Source organism: Rhagoletis zephyria, unplaced genomic scaffold (assembly GCF_001687245.7).
Source record: "Rhagoletis zephyria isolate East Lansing unplaced genomic scaffold, Rhagoletis_zephyria_1.1 Rzeph_scaffold_00093, whole genome shotgun sequence".
Lineage (NCBI taxonomy): Eukaryota > Metazoa > Arthropoda > Insecta > Diptera > Tephritidae > Rhagoletis > Rhagoletis zephyria.
The window spans coordinates 492303-512585 of record NW_016157177.1 but is presented as its reverse complement, the minus strand read 5'-3'; the positions used below and the strand labels follow the sequence as shown (position 1 = coordinate 512585).

Sequence of the window (20283 nt, the reverse complement as noted above, 5' to 3'; positions counted from 1 at the left end):
TGGTTAAATTCTAACTTGAAAAAGGACACGCATTTTTTACAGTTTTATCTTTTTATTTATTTTACTTTAATAATTAATTTTAGGTTTGTTCAGTCACTTCAATACTACAAATGCTGACTAATCGAAGTAAATCTAAATGCGTAACTACAATAGTTATAGAAAGTAGCTTAATTAATATCTAATAACCATACGGTTTGAAATATTTATCTTGAAATGGGCAGTCATGAGTGGTTGTTTTTTTCAATAAAAATTTACAAATTGCTGTTGAGATCTGCAAAAAAAATTGAGAAAAAACTCATTAATAAAAAAATACGTTTGTTTAAAATAGTTTGCATGTAATATCAATTATCAGAGACAATTTTTAATCAAATAATTTCATAAGTCTAACATATTTGAATCTTCACGAAATTGAAAGTGAAAGTTAAAAATAAAATATAAATATTACCTTTTAACGAACTCAACTGCTTCCTTAAATTTATAAATTAAATTAGAGCCAATTAAACTGCAAATATAAAAAAAAAACGTATTGAGAACAGTTTTTTTTAAGTAGATATTAGATAAATGTGTACGATGCGCATCAGTTAAAAAATTTACACTAATCAAATGATTTCATAGGTGTCCCAAGGTAAATCGTTGCTCATCACTAGTATTCAACAAATATAAATGCCATTTAATTTTTATACTAACCTAATAAACGCCAATTAAAGTATGCATGAGGGATGAACTTCCATAGGGTATACACTTAACTGTAAAAAGGGAAAAAAAAGATTTTTAGTAAATGCTGAGTTTACTTAAAGCAAAGTATAGTATACATAGAAGTTTCGAAAATTTCAGTAAAAAAAATTTACACTAATCACAGGCTTTTCATAGGTGTCCCAAGGTAAATCTCTAATCATCACGCTAATATTAAAAATTTGCATTTCAAAACTTCTCTATATACGTAATACATTTTGAAGTTAAAATTTAATTTACCGCTAACTAAATTATTAATGATAAGCTTCTGGATTTACAAGTCAGCAGCGCTCACCATCAAACACCTGCAAACAGAAAATAGTTTTATTAGTTCATGGAAAAGAAAACAAATATTTAGAACCGAATAAAATAAATCGGAAAAAATCAGTTGGTAAGTTCGGATTGATGTAATCATTCGATTTCAGGTTCTAACATATGTGTCTTTAGAACGAGGTCATCACGTCAATTGGGGAAATAAATCATCGAATTGTTAATATTCAAAATAAACTCACCTTAGAAAGCGTAGCGCGTGCGTATATCTTCCAGCTTTTTGCATATCTGATTGGGCGTGCGGAACATATCGCTTGCGATGGTTTTCTGCTTAGCCGGATCAATGGACAAGTACTGCTCGCACAAATCGCCATCCAGCACATTTTTTACAGTATAGTATGAACTTCGGTAGCTTAAATGATCGCGCCCACATAATGGCGGATTTTCATTGCGCATATGCATCTCCAAATGTTGAAAGAAGTCGAAGTCTTCGCGACTAGTAAAAGGCACAAAAGCACCGACAGTTCCGCTGAGAGTCGCATAAATTAATGCTTCGGAGCCACCAGGTATTAAAGTTGCCTTCTGCAGTGACATAATGACTTCACCCACATGGAATGAGGAAATGTTCTCGGACTTTTGTGAGGCACCCGAGAGTAATCCACGGTCCCACAGCGACTTAGTGCCCGTGGGATCTTCGTCTACGTCATCAGTCACAGAGTGTGGTAGCCGCTGTATACTCATGTTGCCGAATTTATCAGCGATTGCAATTGTATCGTAGTCCAGCAATGTGGTGGCGGTCACCCAGCGTGGATGCGTATCGTCAGCGAATATTATAAGCTGATTTTCAGCGCGTTTATAACGTACAAAGAATACAGATTCCTGCACATCCGACACATAAACACGATGCCCCATAGCTTGTATATTAACAATCTGGTATGGAATGTGTTTATTCTCACATTTTCGCAGCATCTTCTTCTTTCCCAAATCGTAGATACGCAAAATACGACCACAGCCAGCCAATAATCGACCTTGAAAACCTGCCAAAGCTCCAGGTATTTCTTCGATTTCAGTGCGATGCATAAACTCTAAATTAGAGCAGGTAGGATCAATCTTGTAAACGTCAATGCAACCACCGTTTGTTATGCGTGGATTCAACTGCAATTCTTTCGCCACACCTACTACCAAATAATAGCGACCATCGGCAGCGATATTAAACTTGAGAACGCACATGGACATGATTGATTCATTTTGGACAAGTGGGATTTTGAATAACGTTTGACCATGAATAGGATCCAAACCACGTATTTGCGAGGCCCACAAACCCAGACCCGCCTTGGGTGACGAAAAAGTTTCCTCAGGCAAAACTTCGCTAATAAATGCATTTGCCATCTCGTTGGCCAACTCGCGTTCCTCATCACCGGCGGCCATGCGCATTTCTTCCGCCATTTGCTGTTTACGTGCATTCTTTGTCTCATCTGTGTAAGCATTGTGATCAGTCTCAGCAATAATCATGCGTCCGGTATCTGGGTGAATAGCAAAAGCGCGTGGCGTGTATTCGAGAGGGAAAGAAACCTGGTTAAATACTGCACCCAATTTTTCCAAGGCCAAAATACGCAAAGTATTCGTTGAGATGGCGACGATACCTTCACTACACTGTTCACTAGAGAATCCCGAAGCGTATTCCAGCGTTTCATATGATAAGGGTGTCAGATGGAAACGATTCTGATGATAGTATGAAAGCCAAGTGCGACTAGACATTGCAAGTACGGCTTCAGAGCCTTGCATACGTATGCGAAAGAGCTTCACGGGACGTGAGCCAAGATAACGTGTACGGGAATCGACCAAGTCGCCAGATACTGGATCTAAGACAGTACGCAACAGCACACCATTGCTAAGACCAATATTAAGATAAATTGTACCCTTTGTTGAGGTATTGGTATTGCGTTCGCCTGGCTCCTCATTTGCGGCACTCGTTGTGCTCTCCGTGTGTCCCATTTCGACAATGCAAAGCGATTCGGCAGGTGATGGCAAAGCTTGCATTGAACAGGGTGAAAGACAATCATTTGGATCCAGCGAGATAATGCGTACAGTGTTGTCAGCCAAACCAACAGCCAAAAACCATGACCGCTGCTCGCCCTCTGGCACTTGTCCGAGTGCCATGCACATGATTTCGTTGGGCATTTCTGATCGCTCAGTATATTCGTTGAGTTCACCAGTCTGAAAGTAGGAAAGATCAAGGTTAGTACTGTTTTTACGGAACACTTGAGGGAAACATTTTTTTTTTTTTTATTTTATAGTCAGCACTGCAGGACACAAAGTGTCTCAACATGATTGTTCTTTATCGTGTTTTTGTCATCATCCAATTTGTATTTTTTTTTTATATGCATATGTGTATATATTTTTTTTAGTCAAAATTTTTAACTCATGCGTTATTCACTTACCGCATCCATTTCGAAGTAAACGAGTTCTCTTCCCGAAAGCGTGATCACTACTTGGCGCTGATTTACCGCACATTTTGTAATTGATTTCTTGCCAGGGGCTTTCCATTCATTCACACGCTTATCGGAGCGTATATGACGAATACCATCGGGATATACTTGAACCAACGCATCATCACCCAAAGAGGAACAGCTCAAAGTTGGAGTGGTACCAAGGAAACCGCTGTCTGTTACTTCCTCCACGGTTTCCCCAATGCTCAAAACCAATGTAGCATTCACAAATGAGACTATGATATAAGCGTCAAATTCGTCTGCAAGAGATAATTCGAAAAATTCGAAACGCATACTGAGAATTTGTGTGCCATACACAGGAATATTTAACTTTAAAATAGATAAGAATATACTATTTGTCGACAATGAATAATCAGATAATCTTAAAAGTTTAATCAAAGTAATTCAGTTGAAACACGGAAAAGTAACATCATGTATTCATTGCCAACAATTTCTTTCANCTCAAAGTTGGAGTGGTACCAAGGAAACCGCTGTCTGTTACTTCCTCCACAGTTTCCCCAATGCTCAAAACCAATGTAGCATTTACAAATGAGACTATGATATAAGCGTCAAATTCGTCTGCAAGAGATAATTCGAAAAATTCGAAACGCATACTGAGAATTTTTGTGAAATACATAGGAATATTCAACTTTAAAATACATAAGAATATACTATTTGTCGACAATGAATAATCAGATAATCTTAAATGTTTAATCAAATTAATTCAGTTGAAACACGGATAAGTAACATCATGTATTCATTGCCAACAATTTTTTTTTATCGCTTTGTTTAGTATCTGTTGTATTTTCGTATCAGCTTCAAGCTTACACTGATTCGAGATCAGTTGTTTTGAAAAATGTTGCCTTACCTATATTTGTGTTGCTATTTAATACAATTTAACTAATTGTACACATGCTCAGTAATATATTTGACATGTGTATATAATTAAATCATTTCAGTTAAATTTTATGCACAAGTAACTCGACAATCACGCCGACCGGCACAAAACAATGCAAGAGTTAACCGCCTGAAATAGAAGAGAACTGGTGTTTGATTTTTATGTTCTTCTAATTAGGTTCCTTTGCATTTAGGATTAAAGCTTTTTAGGTTCTGGTTGTGATATAGGATAGGATAGGGATGAGTGAATTNAAACAATGCAAGAGTTAACCGCCTGAAATAGAAGAGAACTGGTGTTTGATTTTTATGTTCTACTAATTAGGTTCCTTTGCATTTAGGATTAAAGCTTTTTAGGTTCTGGTTGTGATATAGGATAGGATAGGGATGATTGAATAAGGGAAAGGATATGACAGTTTACACGTACATAAGCATCAAAGACACCAGTTTACATTAAAAATACTGACAAATATAGGCAAAATACAAGCAATACGCACAGCGTAAGCGCATTTAACTTGCATTTTTAAGTCACATTCCTTAAGGTACAGTATAATATAATAAATATGCATTCGCACTAACCGTCAATACGTTTCTTAACAGTCCATACAGCGTTAGGATTGCCCGGCAATTCCGATACAGCCATTTCACTAACTTCTAAGCCATGTCGCAAGACACGCAACGATGAGCGTGGACCTCTGCCGCATAGTACATAAAGTTGTGGCGTATCCTCGTTGGCCAAATCGGCAACTTGCGATGAAATTATAGGAGCAAAAGAAGGCATTTCATCGACCATAACGAGATTTTTAAGGGGTCGTGGGGCAAAAAAGAAAGTTTCGCCTTCTTCGAGTGGCATAGCCGAGCTGAATTCTGGCTCGTCGTCATCATCGCCGAGATGCGCAATTTGATAGAGATAACTACAAATACAAGAATGGGCACTTGAAATAAATTTCAAACCTCAAAACGGTTTTTTTTTTTTTACTTACTGGTTGCCAAATTCACATGCTACAAAGAGGAAACCCGTCTTCAAAACACACATTGAAATAGCGGGTGGTACCGTATCAAAATATTTGAGTTTGATCTCAGATACAACATCGTCATCTGTCTCAAGCGTAACTTTAAATATGTCACCCTGTTCGGTCTGTACCAAGAAGAAATACATGCTCTTTGTGCGATGTGTGGCCGAACAAATGAATATCATGCCACGATCAGGATCATCCAAATCGTTACGACGACGTGGTATGGGACAACGAATATCATGCTGATCACCCAAATTTTTATATGTAAGATAATTTTCTGAGCAAATCAAAACACCAGAGGGACCATCATTGCCTCCAGGTACAGAAATCAAAAAGTTTGCATGTTCCTCAAGTGGTTCCGAATACTTGCGCACCACGTGATTGAGACCGAGATCTAGTTCATAGAATGTCAATGTTTGTTGCGTGCGTTGTGCAGCTTCGCCTGTAATTAAAACAATTTAATCACACTTTAGAAATATATTCACAAAATTACTTTTCATAACAATTATAATAATGGCTTCTTGTAAACATCATATCAGTGAAGTAATTGCGATTAATTTTATGCAAGTACCAATGGTTCAGATGCTAATTATTGTTATAGCACTTTGCCAAGCCAGTTAAGTTTTGTTGATCTCACTTAGCTGGCATGTCTTAAAAGTGCAGACAACATACTAGTGGGGATTTGATTTACATAGAAAATAATTTTTGTTAAAACTGTTGACGACATATCAGTGAAGTATTTGCAAAAAATATGATACAAATACCAATGGTTCAGAAGCCATATTTTTTTTAGCACTTTGCCTGGCCAATTGAGACGTATTTAATCTTCTCAGCTGGCATGTCTAAAAAGTGCAGTATCAAATAAAATTATTCCTAGAATTATATAATACTAACCTGTTGGATCATTATCTGCTTCTTCGTAATCTATTTCCAAACATGCGAATAATGGGTTATCAAAACCGACATCAACTCCAACCATATGATAAGTGAGCGTATTGGATTTATGTGCTTCTAAAGGAGAAGATATTGTGAGACGCGCCTGTGTGTCACGATTAAGTATGTAAGCCAGCTTTTGTTTCTCAACAGCACCAATCATTACTGCACGGCCCTTAGGATCGATGGCAAAATATTGGCCTGGTACAATTCGTCGACAGCCTGATTTGCCAAATGTTTCTTGATGGACTTTTTCAAGTGAATTTTTGGTTGGATTGTACTCAAGAATCACAATACGACCGGAATCAGAGCCAACGACTATATAATCTATTTGACAAAAATATTGCTTGTTAATAAGAGTTTCATTAAACATTTTTAGTTGTTTCTCAGAGTTTCAGTTCAATATGGCACAGAGCCATATCAAATGCGACGCCGAGTTATTTGCTTTTGCACTTAGACGGTTATTAAAGTCTTATTGAAGTATTCAATTATGTGTGAATCTTCGATAGGGATTTGTGCTACATAATTGTATTTAAAATAGTTTCGGACTTACCCTTAGTGCCACCAGTCAGTCTGAAAGACATCAAAGCACGTATGCACCCAAAGACCTCCACGGACAAAACAGTGTGCACTTTGCCCGTATTTGAATCTGGACGTACTAACTCAAGTGATTTGCCACGTGAAAGTATTACCTCCTGCTGCTTTCCACCAGAGAAGTTTCCATGCACGGCATGTGTAATGCCAGTGCTTTTTTGTAAGGTCAAATTGTATAAATACATTTTGTATCAATTCACCTACAAGCAAAAGAAAAATTTGAGGTTAGGACAACTTGCAAGAATTCCTCACTATACGGTCCTAGTTGTTTCAATTGTCCTACTCTGGAATACCATGGTTACAGTATGAGAATTCGGTGTAACCTAACGATGCAAATGAGTAGCATTTTTTTTTTTAATTTAGCACGTTAAAAATTGCGACCAAAGCGCGGACGTTTCCGTGTCTCTGGAGATACATCGTGCACAAATATTAACTTTGCTAAAATACTGGGTCATTCGCTTAGATCGCTTACTAATATATTACCTTTCGTTCTTATTCCCAAAATTGTTCATCATTTTGATATGGATGTGAGAAGATTTATGTGGAGTACAACCAGATATTGGCCATCTTGTTAAATTTTACACCGAAGAAAATCCGAAAGCACAGAAACAGACCTTCTCCATCGGCGAACGAAATTGAAATGAACGAAAAACCGGCCAAAGAGGACAATGAAAAGGATGATTATGAAGTTGGCTGCTATTTTTAGAGTTGCCTACAACTGAAATAAAATTTTAATTAGGGTTGTATTTGCGGCACAACACCCATGAACGAAAGACACAAGATCACGCGGGAAGGAAAGAACGAAAAAAGTTATTTTCTAGCTGTTGAAATCATGAACCAAAAATACAAGATCACCTAATCAAAGAAGCAAGAAAAAAGTATATTTCTGAGTGTTTTTGACATCTGCCTAAGAATGAAAACAAACAAAGAAAACGAAAAAGGCGCGGTGATTGAGTGCGATTAAATTGGTATTTATTATAAAATATACAAAGTGAAACTTGATGACAATTAGCAAAAAAAGTTCATAAAATATGGTTTTCATGATTGAAAGTGTTTTACAATCGCATATCATTACCACGGGTCGATTTTTCAATGCCAACGTTCTGGCCACAAACGTGCACCCACTTTTCAAGCAAATTTACGCCTTTTGGCAAACCAAACATACGCACAAACTTGTTCCGATCACACAGCACTTTATTTTATACCATAAATATGTAATAAACCAAAATTTATCATTAAAATCGCTGCAGAAAACACATTCAATCGCTAAAAAATCACTACGAAGAGGTAGAAGACGGTGTAAACAAAACCGAAAAACGTCAAAAACGCTACGAAAAGTTTTTTCTGAAAATCGATTACAAATACAACGATGGCTGATTGGGTGATCTGTAGTCGTTGGTTCATGTCAAGGCGAATTTATATAAGGTGGTGTTGTTTCATCAGCTGTGAGTAGCGTTTGATTGTCAAAATTTTGAATTTCGTTAGTGAGTGAGTGAAAACGTGAGAGTGTTTGCATTTTCTGTCGCCCTTTTGCATTCGGGGAAGAATAGCTGAAATTTGACAATGGCCCGCTAAAAGCAAAAACAAAATACAAGTAATTGTTGTATTTGTTCAATCGACACCACCTTATGTGTATTCGCCTTGGTTCATGTGTTGAAATCTCGACGCCATCTTTGTTGTAAGAAGTAAACAACGAAGAGAACGGAGAAAACCGCGAAATTGTTGAACGCATGAATAATCATTTTTATTATGCAATTTCTTCTATTTTATCTTATGTGTACACACGTTGTCACAAGCGAAAATGAAGAAAATTGCAGTAATAAGCCACCACCAAATTGTAAACAACGAACAAATGTAAATAAACGGCTAATGTCATGAACGAAAGACACAAGATCACGCCTTAAGGAAAGAAAGAAAAAAGTTATTTTCTAGCTGTTGAAATCTCGACGCCATCTTTGTTGTAAGAAGTAAACAACGAAGAGAAAAAAAAAAAACGCGTAATTGTTGAACGAATGAATAATCATTTTTATTATGCAAATTCTCCTATAAATCATGTCGTTGTGTTAAATTATTCTTTACCTTATGTGTGCACACGTTGTCACAAGCGAAAATTAAGAAAATTGCAGTAAAAAGACACCACCAAATTGTAAACAACGAACAAATGTAAACAAACGGCTTATGTCAAAATCGCCCTACTTTTCTCATAAGTGCGATTATAACGGGCCACTCTTCTGCTGTCGTGATCTTGTCTTTTTGGTTCATGGGCTAATGTCAAAGTCGTCCAACTTTTTTCCTAAATGCGATTCTAACGGGCTAGTCTCCAGCCCGCGTGATCTTGTCTTTTTGGTTCATGGGGTGCAGCGAACAATATTCTATCATTCTTGCCATGAACCAAAAATACAAGATCACATGATTCAATAATACAAGGTTAGATAATTATTGACAGCTGCGGTTTGACACTCCCTTACAAAAGGTTGCATTTACGAAGGACAGAGAAAGGGCAAGAATGCAATCCCTTGTTTCGAAAATGGTAGTNTGAAATTGTTCGAAATTGTTGTTGCTTGAGATTGAAAATGAAAATGTGTGTGTGAGTTTGTGAGTAAATTTAAAAATTAAATTGTTTGGAAACGTCAAGAATTTTAAAAGTGACTCTCAGCGGTTCTACCTTACTATGTTTTTATCATGCATGCACCTTGCTCTTGTTCTTACGTGATCTGTGTCTTTCGTTCATGCATTCTTGCTCTTCGTCCACGGCCAGGGCTGCCAGCTTCACTCAAACCTTGCGGTTTGGACCTATTTTATTTCAAATGGCACTTAATTTTACAGTTGGGCACAAAGTGCTAAAACGGCACTTTTGAAAAATAGTAATATTGCAATAAATTTTTGTTAAATCCTTTGCCGGAACTTCTTTTTCTCAACTAAAATTATCTACATCTTTTTGGCACCTTTATTCTTCTATTTGCCACATTTTAACACATTTTTTTATCCTCAATATCGCACTTCATTGCTAGGTATAGCTGGCAGCCCTGTCAACGGCATGCCGCTTTCATTCCAAAACAAAAACAATCATCTTATTTTTGCTAATTTCAAATAATTCACAAAATGAGTGCTCCTTCGTTAAAGAAACAAAAGTTCTCGCATTACAAGCAAAATAACTATTTTAAGCCAAGCAAGCGACAGTTCCTAGAAGTAGGGCAGCGTGGGTTTTTAGCCACCTGTAACTTCCGCGAGAGAGACTGTGTACGTGAAGCTTATAACGTACTTAACCAATATGCGGACGAGCTATATGGTCCAAATGTAAAGGAAGGAATTACAACGTCCACCTTGGACAAGGATGTGGAGTCAGAGGAAGTTGGTGATATAGCAGATGACCTACAGAAAGAAATCGACGCCTCGAAAGCATCCAAGCAAAATGCCAAGGGTGCTGTTAAACAACGTTTCCAAGCAGTAGATACTGGAGCCACAAATTGTCTATTTATTCGCACCACACTGCCCGATCCGGTAGAATTGGGAGCACGTATTATCAACGATATTGCAGACACACGTGAGCAAAAAACACGCTTTTTGCTAAGGCTTGTACCTGTGGAAATGGTTTGCCGCGCCAATTTAGCAGATATCACTAGCACCGGCGGCGAACTTTTTGATAAGTATTTTCTCAAAGATGGAACTACATTTGCAATAGTATTTAATAAGCGTTATAACAATGATGTAAAACGTGAAGATGTTATTCATGAACTGGCAGCGTTGGTGCAATCGAAGAATATAAAAAATCGTGTGGACTTGAAACAAGCCGAAAAAACTGTAGTAGTTGAGGTGATTAAGGGATTATGCTGCCTTAGCGTTTTGGATGGCTACTTGAAGTATAAAAAATATAACTTAGTGGAGTTGGCAAATGTTAAAGAAAATGATACTACTGACGTTAAAAACGGGGAAGAAACAGAACAAGCAGTTTCAGATGTTGTTGAAGTAAATGAGGACAATGAAAATGGTAAAAACGGTATCCTGGCGGAGGAAACACAGGAAGAAAAAGAGGCAGTGCCCGAATGAATCACATTAAATTAAATGTATTAAGATATACATATGTACCTACATATAGTATATATTTTTTCCAGCTAGGCTAATATATTGATTTGTGAAATCTAGTGTCTCTGTTAAATTGTTCTTTAAATCAGGTGAGTCTGAAACCCTTTTAGCTCAACAGAAAAACGTATTCATACGTACACATAATTATTACCATATTTTAGGATTAAACTTTATTAGATAACAAAAATTATATTTACTAATCACACCCAGATAAAACTATTTTGGAAATGGATCTGTATAATAGGACACCCACATTATAAATCAAAAAATCTACTTGAGCACAGTAGTTGGTGGTTTCTTCAACAAAACACCAACAGTAGAGGCAATTTTCTCATAGGCCATAAACATAAGGGCTGCAGTCAGCACTGTTTGTAATATTTTTGCTTCCAAACCACGGAAAAGTCCCTTAAATCCTTGATGTTTCAATATGCTTAACATTATTTCCACCATGCTGGCATCACTTGAAGTATGCTTTGTTGTAGACGATTGTTTTGTGCGATGGCGTTGTTTTGTCTGTACTAACTGTAGCGGATAAGTAAGAACTGTAGCAAATGCTTTGGCAAGGGCACCAATCCCAAAGAAACCTAAACTAGAGATATCAGTGCCTGTGAACTTCATCAGATTTCGTTTCAACAGTTCATACATCATAAATTGCAATGCAGGATTAGAAACGAGTATTAGTGATGGTATAGTACCAGACCATAAACCACGAATTCCTTCAGTTTTAGCAACATAAATGAGTCCACCGATCAAGCTTTTATAATATTTGTTAACATCATCTGATGTACCAGCTACATTACGCATTCGAACGCGCGTGTTTACAACCCAAAATGGAGTGGTGCATAACACGTTTAAAATGCCGGCAATTGAACCCAAGAAAAGATCTCTTAATGCAGATTGCTGCTTGCCATCGGCAGATAGGGCCTTCAAACTGCGAATGGAAAAATATGTTTACCTGCTAAAAGATCTGTTTATAAATAAACAAACCCACCTGTGGAATGTATAGAAATATACAAAGTTAGAAATGCACAAACTTTGGAGCACCGGGCCCAAACCGCGATACAATGCTTGAAAGCCCTCGCCGAGTACTATCTCCTTAATAACTTGTGTGGTGCTTCGCGCCGCACCAATTTTGTCCGGATCTTCCACTGAAATCATTCAACGAAATTTTATACTGATTTTTATATGTAGAGAGGAATTTTAAAATTACATAAATGCATACACACCTAAATATATGTATGTACATTTGTACATATAAAAAAGCAAACAAAAGAAATTTAAAAAATTTCGCATGCAAATTTATACCGCTTATTTTTTTATATAACGCTCACACAATAGAGCAAAGTCCATCATCTCATTAATCAATTTAACTTACGCTGTAGTCGGGAGCGCACCGTGTCAAGTGGGTAAAATGTGCTCATAGCAATGCAACCGCCCTAGAATTAAAATACAGGTATAGAATAAAAAGTCATCTTATCTTCTTCCTTACTATAGAAATAAACACCTACCGCAGCTCCTGACACGGCGTGTACCCAAGATCGGTAATTAAATACTTGGCTCAACTTAGATTGGGCAACCATTTTGGTCAAACTGCAACTCGTTCTCCTAGGTTGGACTTTGGTCAATGTTTAAAGTGCTTATCCACAAATTAATCAGTATTATGCAGAACCGAAATTGTTCCTGTTCAAATTGCTGTGCAAGTTAGCACCATCGGGTTTCGCCAATGCTACACGCTCCGCATATACACCTTTGGCAAGTTTTGCCACCAACTGCAAAAATTAAATACCACTATTTTAATCGTATTATTTTGTTTAGATTCTACTTGCTATTACTAAAATTAGCGGTTGTTGTTGTTGTAGCAGCATACAAGTTCCCCAAAGAGTTTATGGGAAGTGGTGCTGGAGTCCTTTGCCGAATATAAATTTGGGTTGTTCCGGTTACGTAGACCAGGCTGTCGTGGGAACGTAAAAATAGCGATAATAGCCAATGATTCAAATAGCTCCCGCTTATTAAACAATTGCAGCTCTTGTTGATTTATTTGACTCAGAAAGAGGAAATAAACAGACGTAAACATGAAAACCGGATTTTTCGCGTTTTGTGTTTTATTGCCGGTCGTTACGGTCGTTATTAGGGTTGCTTTGTGTTGAGAACTACCAAACACCAGAGTTGCAACTATAAGTCATTTGGTTTATTTTTCGTCTGTTCCAGTACTCTAGGTTTTATTCAGAAATAATAATTTTCGCTCTAAATCGTTTTCTTTTCGCTTCCGTGTATTCACTATGGGTGTATGGAAAAATTCGAGCGATTTTTTTTTTGGGCGATGAGGCTGATTGTAAATGCAAGTACTGGAGCGAGGGGATAAGTTTAAGTTCTTTCCTTGACGACGGCATTTTGAATCTAAAATTACCCATGAAGTTGCGTGCAGCCTACGTCACAGCTGTCAATTCAAATGAATTTTGACAAGCAGTATGTGTGATCAACTTGAAAGTGTTTCCAAGAAAGCCGTTTCTACACATCGAAATGAATCGGGTTATACCCGACGAAGTGGGGCAACAACTGCTCCGCGTCCTTCTGCTTAAGGCTGGTATCGGGTCAATCCCTCGACCAGAAACCTATACCTGCTGCGTATGTCAGAGTCGATTACACCAAAACTCCACTTCAGTCAGCGGCATTACATGCAACGGATGGAGTCACCTTAGATCCTGATCAGGCCTTAGAAGTCACTGGCAGTGGACAACGTCTTTTGTGAAACCCTGACACGACTGCCTCAGTGAAGCACAACACACCCCACGTACAGGTCCCACAAAATACCCAGGCTGCTTCCACGGCTCACTGGAGTTCACCTAAGCAACGCTACCCCGACACGATCACCTTCCAACATAACACAAACACAACCACAACTCCACCTACACGCTGCCCACCAGCGAGGACAAACCAACAGCTTCTAGTTCTTCACACATTCTGTTCGGTGTGTCAGAAGGATTATGGGCAGTTGCTGCAGCTCGCCTGGCATAACAACTCTAAGTGCTGGTCTGATAAACAGCATAACGTGGCGACCTATGCTGAGGTTAGCATCAGACCATCTCCCCAAAGTTATGTCGGTAAGCATGGTTCGTAAAGTTGATAGCACAACACCAGCCCTTAACGCCATAAACACTCAGATAACCCGATGCCTTAACTGAAACCGCTCTTGTGAGATAACAGTCCGTTGGATCTGTCAAAGGCGTTTGACACCATCAGCCGATCAACCCTATTAGAAGATATTGAGGCTTCCTCTCTTCTACAGGGACTCAAACTGTGGTCAGCGAATTATCTCAGTGGTCGAAATTCGTCAGTCATTTTCAGAGATACAGCTACTAAACAGAAAAAGAATTAAACATTGATCCCATAGGATGGTGTCATTTCCCTGCTTCTGTTTAATTACTATATATCGAAGCTCCCTCAACCACCAGATTGAGTCTCCATTATCTCTTATGTTGACGACTGCTCAATATATGACGTGCGAAAATGGAATTGACGATCTGTGCTCGAAAACAAACGGTTACCTCTCCGAACTATCTATCGCTTAGAAGCCTTTCAGGGGAGGGATTCTGTAGGATATCGCACTTGTTGACTTAGAAATATTTGATATCAAACGTCGACAAAAACGATACCGATTCGAAAATTGTCGTTAACTGGTTACAGAATCTGTCCCAGGCCTACAAAAATGATATCGTCCGATTCAGCTGGAACAAAAATGCTTCAAACAAGTAAGGGGTTCTCTGTATTATGGCATCGAATCGACATATATACATCTTTCATTGAATCAGTAAAAAAGCTCTATTGGCTCTTACATTCGGGTTTTGTTAGGCGTTTTTTCCATATTTTTGGCCTATGTGCGCGTTTTATTCGAAACCTAAATGTTTCGGTACCGAGTATCGAGAGTATTGGGTACTTAAAAGTATTGACTCAGCACATCACTACTGCTGTCTTCTCTACTATGACGTCACCAAAACAGCTGATTCTGTCAAAATCACTGAGAGCCGAGTAGCGGTATCGTCATCGGCGCCACCTCTGTATTCTCTCCACCGTGCATTGATAGTGGGTGTGGCGCCGCCCCTTTATGACCACAAATATGTATCTCGGTAACCGATTTATCAATTTCTCACAAACTCGGTGCATTTAATAACCTTGGAACGGAAAAGCAATTGAAAAGTTGAAAATTATTCAAATCGGGCTTAATTTACACCCGCTTCCCGTATAACGGTAAATTTCAGAAATACGAGAACTTTGATATTTCAATAACTGAGGACGCTTATTTACTTTAGTTACAACAACCACTTAACAATAAATAAGTCTGACCTAAAAGTATATAAGGGATAGGGCGTGGCGCTGCCCACTTTATGACTACATGATTTATCTCGGTAACCATTTTATCGATTTTTACCAAACTTGGTACAATTATATCATTAAGTCTAACTCAGCATGTTATCGAAACTATTATAGATTTTTAAAAATAAAAATATTTTTTTCTTAAATTTAATTTAATTTTTAGAAACCAACTTTTTATTAATTTCTTAATTAATTTTTGTTTCTTTTTTAATTTTTAAATTTAGTGTTTAAAATAAGGATTTTTTTAAATTTCATTTATTTTTTGTAACCTATTTTGTTTATTTTTCTTTTTTTAAATTAATTTGTATTTCTTTGTTAATTCTTATAGTTTTAAAAAGAAAAATATATTGCTTTTTATTTAAAATAATTTTTTCTTTTACTTGATTAAATTTTTAGATTTTGTTTTAAAAATATAAATATATTTAATTTTATTGTTTTTCTAGTTAAATTTTTAGATTTTATTGTTTTCAAAAGAAAAAATACTTCTTTAATTCTATTTAATTTTTAAAAATACTTTTTTTTTTATTTATTTTTCTTTTATTATTTTATTATTTTTTATATAACTTTCTTAGTTTTGTAGTATTGTATCTATACATAGTATAAAGGAAAGTTGAGATTCTTTGTACGCGGTAAGCTCGAAAACTACTGAACGGATTTTGACGAGATTTTCTCTAATATACTCTGTTTCGATGGGAGAGTGACCTTTTTTATTTAGAATTTTAATAGGGTTGCCACCTGTCTAAAAAACTATAAGATCCGATGTGTCAAATGAAAGCGATTAGTCTCTAGAAAGTAGCTAATGTCTTATTTTTTGAATAGGGTTGCCACCTGTTAAAAACTATAAAATTTTCACCGTTCGTTGGATAAAAAAAGTTAGATACCAAATGAAAGTGCATGGCCTTCGTATGTAAAAAACTTCAATTTTTTTGGGTAGGGTTGCCACCTATTTAAAATTACTATCTTCTATACATAGTATAATGGAAAGGCGAGATATTTTGACCACGCTACTGAACGGATTTAGACAAGATTTTTTAAGTATATAATAAACGAAGTAAATGATGGCAAATGATTTCTTTCTCCAAATACGTAAATGTACAACGTATGCATAATTTCAGCACGTCGCGAAGCCTCGCGCATCCGTGGCCGCCTAGTTATTTGATAATTGTCTTACGAAAGACGTTTTTCTTTCGAAAGACCGTAATGAATTGAAAGGCAGTTGCCAGAACTGCCATGTTAATCCGTTTGATACTTAGAACAAAAAGCCCTTGGATATGCTAGGAAACATTAAAAGCCTTCCCTCATAAAGCGGAGGGCCAATAATAATTTATAATTCAATATATTTTTTTATGTAATTGCTCAAACTTTCTTATTTTTCATTTATAAACATACATATGTATGTATGTACATATGTGAGTATATAGTTTATTTATAAACAAGGTGATTGTGAACCTATCAGTCACTGTCCTCTCCAGAGACCAACACGCAAACTTTAAAGTAATCAAAAGCAACAACTACAATGCTTTCATGTGTATATACATACTTATGTATATACATTTTTACATATACATATACACTCATCCATGGGTAGTATATTGTACACAATAGGCGATTGCACATTCAAACTCGTGCACCGGCGTTGCGCTTCCCAATCGCCTTGGTTGCGCATGAATAATGGTAATTAGGCTCATCTTGCGGACTTTACTTATTACAATGATGTTATTATACTTTATTTCTAATTTGACTTCATGTATATTCATATATACATACATACATACGTACATTAGACCGTACCGGAAAAGTTCACCGTATACGCCTGAGTCTAGAGTACATATTTTTGCAAAGCTAAATAATAAATATATGATTTTCCTTAAAAAAAAAATAAAAAACTAAAAATTAAAAAAATTTGATTGAAAAGACAAAAAAAAATAATAAAATAATTCGTTTCTAAGAATTTATTGAAATTAAAAAAAACATATCGCTAGCTTAGAGTGAAAAGCTGCTAAGTCCACTTTTTATGAAAACTCATATTTTGATATAGGAGGCTAGAGAAATTGAACACGCATCGTCTAGAAAGTTATAAAAGTACTTGGTTTATTTTTTCCTCTTCATAAGCAATAAATGGAAAATTTGCTAAGTCCAAAAGAAGCACCACAAATCCGATAAGGCCAAAATAATACGACATCTTTTAATAAATATCGAATCCTTCTGATTCTTATGGAGTTTTGCTTTGCTTTAAACGCGCAAAATGTTTGATTCAAAGTCTTGCGAAATAGTTAAAGAAAATCGCTATAGGAAGGTGATTTCCTCTCCTGTAAAATTTTTATAATGGGACTTAGCAACTTTTCTTTCTAAGCTAGCGATATTTTCTTTTTAAAGCACTAAATTCAAACACCAAAAGAAAAAGAAATTAAGTAAAGGAAAAAAAATAGTTTCTGAAAATTAAATGACATTAAAAAGTACTTATCGTTTTAAGGCAATAAAATCTAAAGATAAAAAAAATCAAAAATCAAAAAAAAAAATTTGAGGGTTCGATCGATCCCTGTTTAAGTTCACAGAAAGAAGTCTGTTGAGGAGTTATGCAGTAACATAAAAACAAAAAGATATTCCGCTGAATTGATAACCTTAACCGCCCCGTTTTTGAAGTCGGTTAAATATACAATCTACATAAAATATTTAAGTTTCAAAAATTAAATAGAATAAAAAAATATATATTTTATACTGAAAACAATAAAGTCTAAAAACTAAAAAAACAAAGAAAAAAATTCCGTCGCCAGAGGATTCGAACCTCGGATCTCTCGAACAGCACGCCCGCGCTATGCTCACTCAGCCATTGCGAATGTTTGAGCAGCACGAGAAAAATAATTGTGCTATTCACCAAAGCAAAGACCTATTATGACGAAAGTTTGATGTATTGAATCGGTATGGGACAACCGAAAAGGAAGTATTGGGTACCGAAATTTTTTTCATGTTTGGGTACCGAGTATTGGGTACCGACAATTCAGCACATCACTATTGTCGAATGTAATTGTCACCGAAAAATTTAAGAAGACGACCGCTAAGTTCGGCGAATTTTTTTTTTCCAAATTGCGTTCCAAAAATACTTTAGGCTAAGCAGTGGTACGGCCAACTTTTTTTTGTTTGCTAATAAGATGGTATGTACGGTCTAGTGTACATGTATGTATTAGGGTTGTTGCGAATATTTGCATTCGCATTCGCAACCGCGGAGCGTCCGCATTAATTTTAACATTCGCATTCGCTTTCGCATTCGCAATAATCAATGCGGATCTTCTGCGAATGCGAATATTGAAGGGACTGAAAATAACAGTTATTTTTTTACGAGTTAAACTTGGCCAAATATTTTTTATTCCGAAATAAAAGTCCTTTTCGGATAATAAACAAACCGCTTATCCAAATTAAACAAGTTTGGTATTAAATGAAAGAGGACTTAAATAGCTTTAAACTTAAATGTCTAAACCAGCAAAGCCACCTATTGAAAAATATTTCAATAATAAAATGTTAATTAATTACCTTCGTAACCTTCGTTCGTTATTTCTGTTTAAAGGCTATTTCAGTTCCCTTTCATATGATACCGAATTCGTTTAATTTTGATAAGCTGTTTGTTTATTATCTGCAAAGAACTTTTATTTCGGAATAAAAAATATTCGGCCAAGTTTAACTCGAAAAAAATAACTGTTATTTTCGGCCCCTGGAATATTGTGCAAGTGCACTGATAAAACGTATATCTGGCCAGTTACAGAAGAAAAAATTAAAAAAGAATTACAAAAACCAAAATCGAAAAACGCTGTTGACGTTATAGGTTCTCCAAATTCAAAAACAACCAAAAGAATGGGAATGAAGAATTTTTTGGAAAACAACGGCGTTTAAACAACGATCTTGCCATGATTGTGAAGATGAAAGCCAGAAGGAGGCATCCCAGATGCAATTCTCAAAAAAGAATTATTGCACCGCAACAAAAAATAAATAAATATAACTGAAAGTCTGTCGATTCCTGCAGCGTCAATCGAAAAGAATTTACAATCTTGTCAAGTTTCAAGTTTTTCAAATTTGTCGCCTCGAGCGAGTAGTTATTTAGTGGCGGAGGGTTGATTTACAACCCTTTAAAAACTTTTTATTAAATACAATGTTCCAATTTTTAAATTCGAGTACTAAAAAGCATTATTACAAATTACTAACCTTTCCATTTTTATTTAACTAAATCACCTAAATTATTTCTCAAAAATACTTGGCATTCGCATCCGCGGATGTTTACAATTCCACATTCGCAACATCCCTAGTATGTATGTATGTACATATGTACATCGCATTATAGCAAATTGAATTGGGTAAAAAAAGAAGCTAGCGACAAATTTATCTATGCGAAAGTGCATTTAAGTAATATTTATAAGTTATTCGAAACGGATATTCAGCGCGCTTGAATTAATGAACACAAAAGAAGAAATAAATTATAAACAATGTATTAAAACAGTTTTTTGTAGTTTTAGTGGGGGAAATACAATTAAAAATCGCAGACATAAATGAAGTTTTAAAGTGGCTTAAAAATTAAAATAACGTTTGTAGTGCATCTTATATCATTTTTGTGACAGTTTCAAAAAAAGCTGCATGATTGTAGTGGTTATGAATGAATATACACACATTAATGCATAAGTACAATACAAACTTCCCTTATTAGTTATTTAATCATATATTTTAAATTCTGCTTGTTGGCAAAGTTAGGCAACTCACAATTTTTCCGTGCTTAATTTTGAAAAAAAATAAATAAATTGAAGTGACCTTTAAAGTATGTGGAAAGTATACCTATAAAAAATAAAAAAATTTAGGTGGCTCACAGAATGTTCAAGACCATGGCAAAATCCTGTGAGAAAAAACACGGCTAAATTGTG

At 36.0% G+C, this 20283-nt stretch overlaps 3 protein-coding genes across 8 annotated transcripts; 1 reads left to right on the top strand and 2 right to left on the bottom strand.

The window, feature by feature from the left end:
- Nucleotides 1–22: 22 nt before the first annotated feature.
- On the bottom strand, nt 23–7582 carry Sf3b3 (splicing factor 3b subunit 3). Of its 2 annotated transcripts, XM_017631704.1 has the most exons (12): nt 7412–7582; nt 6888–7128; nt 6296–6661; nt 5369–5843; nt 4965–5299; nt 3968–4070; nt 3444–3648; nt 1245–3219; nt 973–1037; nt 688–746; nt 446–502; nt 23–271 (listed from the first exon to the last, which is right to left on the bottom strand). In XM_017631704.1, exons 2-8 carry the CDS (start codon nt 7111–7113, stop codon nt 1246–1248), a joined length of 3684 nt encoding a protein of 1227 aa, XP_017487193.1. In that variant the 5' UTR covers nt 7114–7128; nt 7412–7582; the 3' UTR covers nt 23–271; nt 446–502; nt 688–746; nt 973–1037; nt 1245. The 2 variants fall into 2 exon arrangements, with proteins under 2 accessions (XP_017487193.1, XP_017487200.1); XM_017631711.1 differs by lacking the exon at nt 3968–4070 and having other exon boundaries at nt 3444–3751.
- Nucleotides 7583–9825: 2243 nt separating this feature from the next.
- Nucleotides 9826–11066, top strand: LOC108375548 (THUMP domain-containing protein 1 homolog). Its single transcript, XM_017631693.1, has one exon. It carries the CDS (start codon nt 10031–10033, stop codon nt 10973–10975), a length of 945 nt encoding a protein of 314 aa, XP_017487182.1. The 5' UTR covers nt 9826–10030; the 3' UTR covers nt 10976–11066.
- An 89-nt stretch (nt 11067–11155) lies between these two features.
- Nucleotides 11156–13150, bottom strand: PMP34 (Peroxisomal Membrane Protein 34). 5 transcript variants are annotated; one of them, XM_017631661.1, is made up of 5 exons: nt 12844–13150; nt 12520–12780; nt 12387–12447; nt 12003–12159; nt 11156–11942 (listed from the first exon to the last, which is right to left on the bottom strand). In XM_017631661.1, exons 2-5 carry the CDS (start codon nt 12589–12591, stop codon nt 11282–11284), a joined length of 951 nt encoding a protein of 316 aa, XP_017487150.1. In that variant the 5' UTR covers nt 12592–12780; nt 12844–13150; the 3' UTR covers nt 11156–11281. The 5 variants fall into 5 exon arrangements, with proteins under 5 accessions (XP_017487150.1, XP_017487157.1, XP_017487174.1 ...); XM_017631668.1 differs by having other exon boundaries at nt 11217–11942; nt 12834–13150; XM_017631685.1 differs by having other exon boundaries at nt 11217–11942; nt 12520–12758; nt 12834–13150.
- Between the last annotated feature and the right edge of the window lie 7133 nt (nt 13151–20283).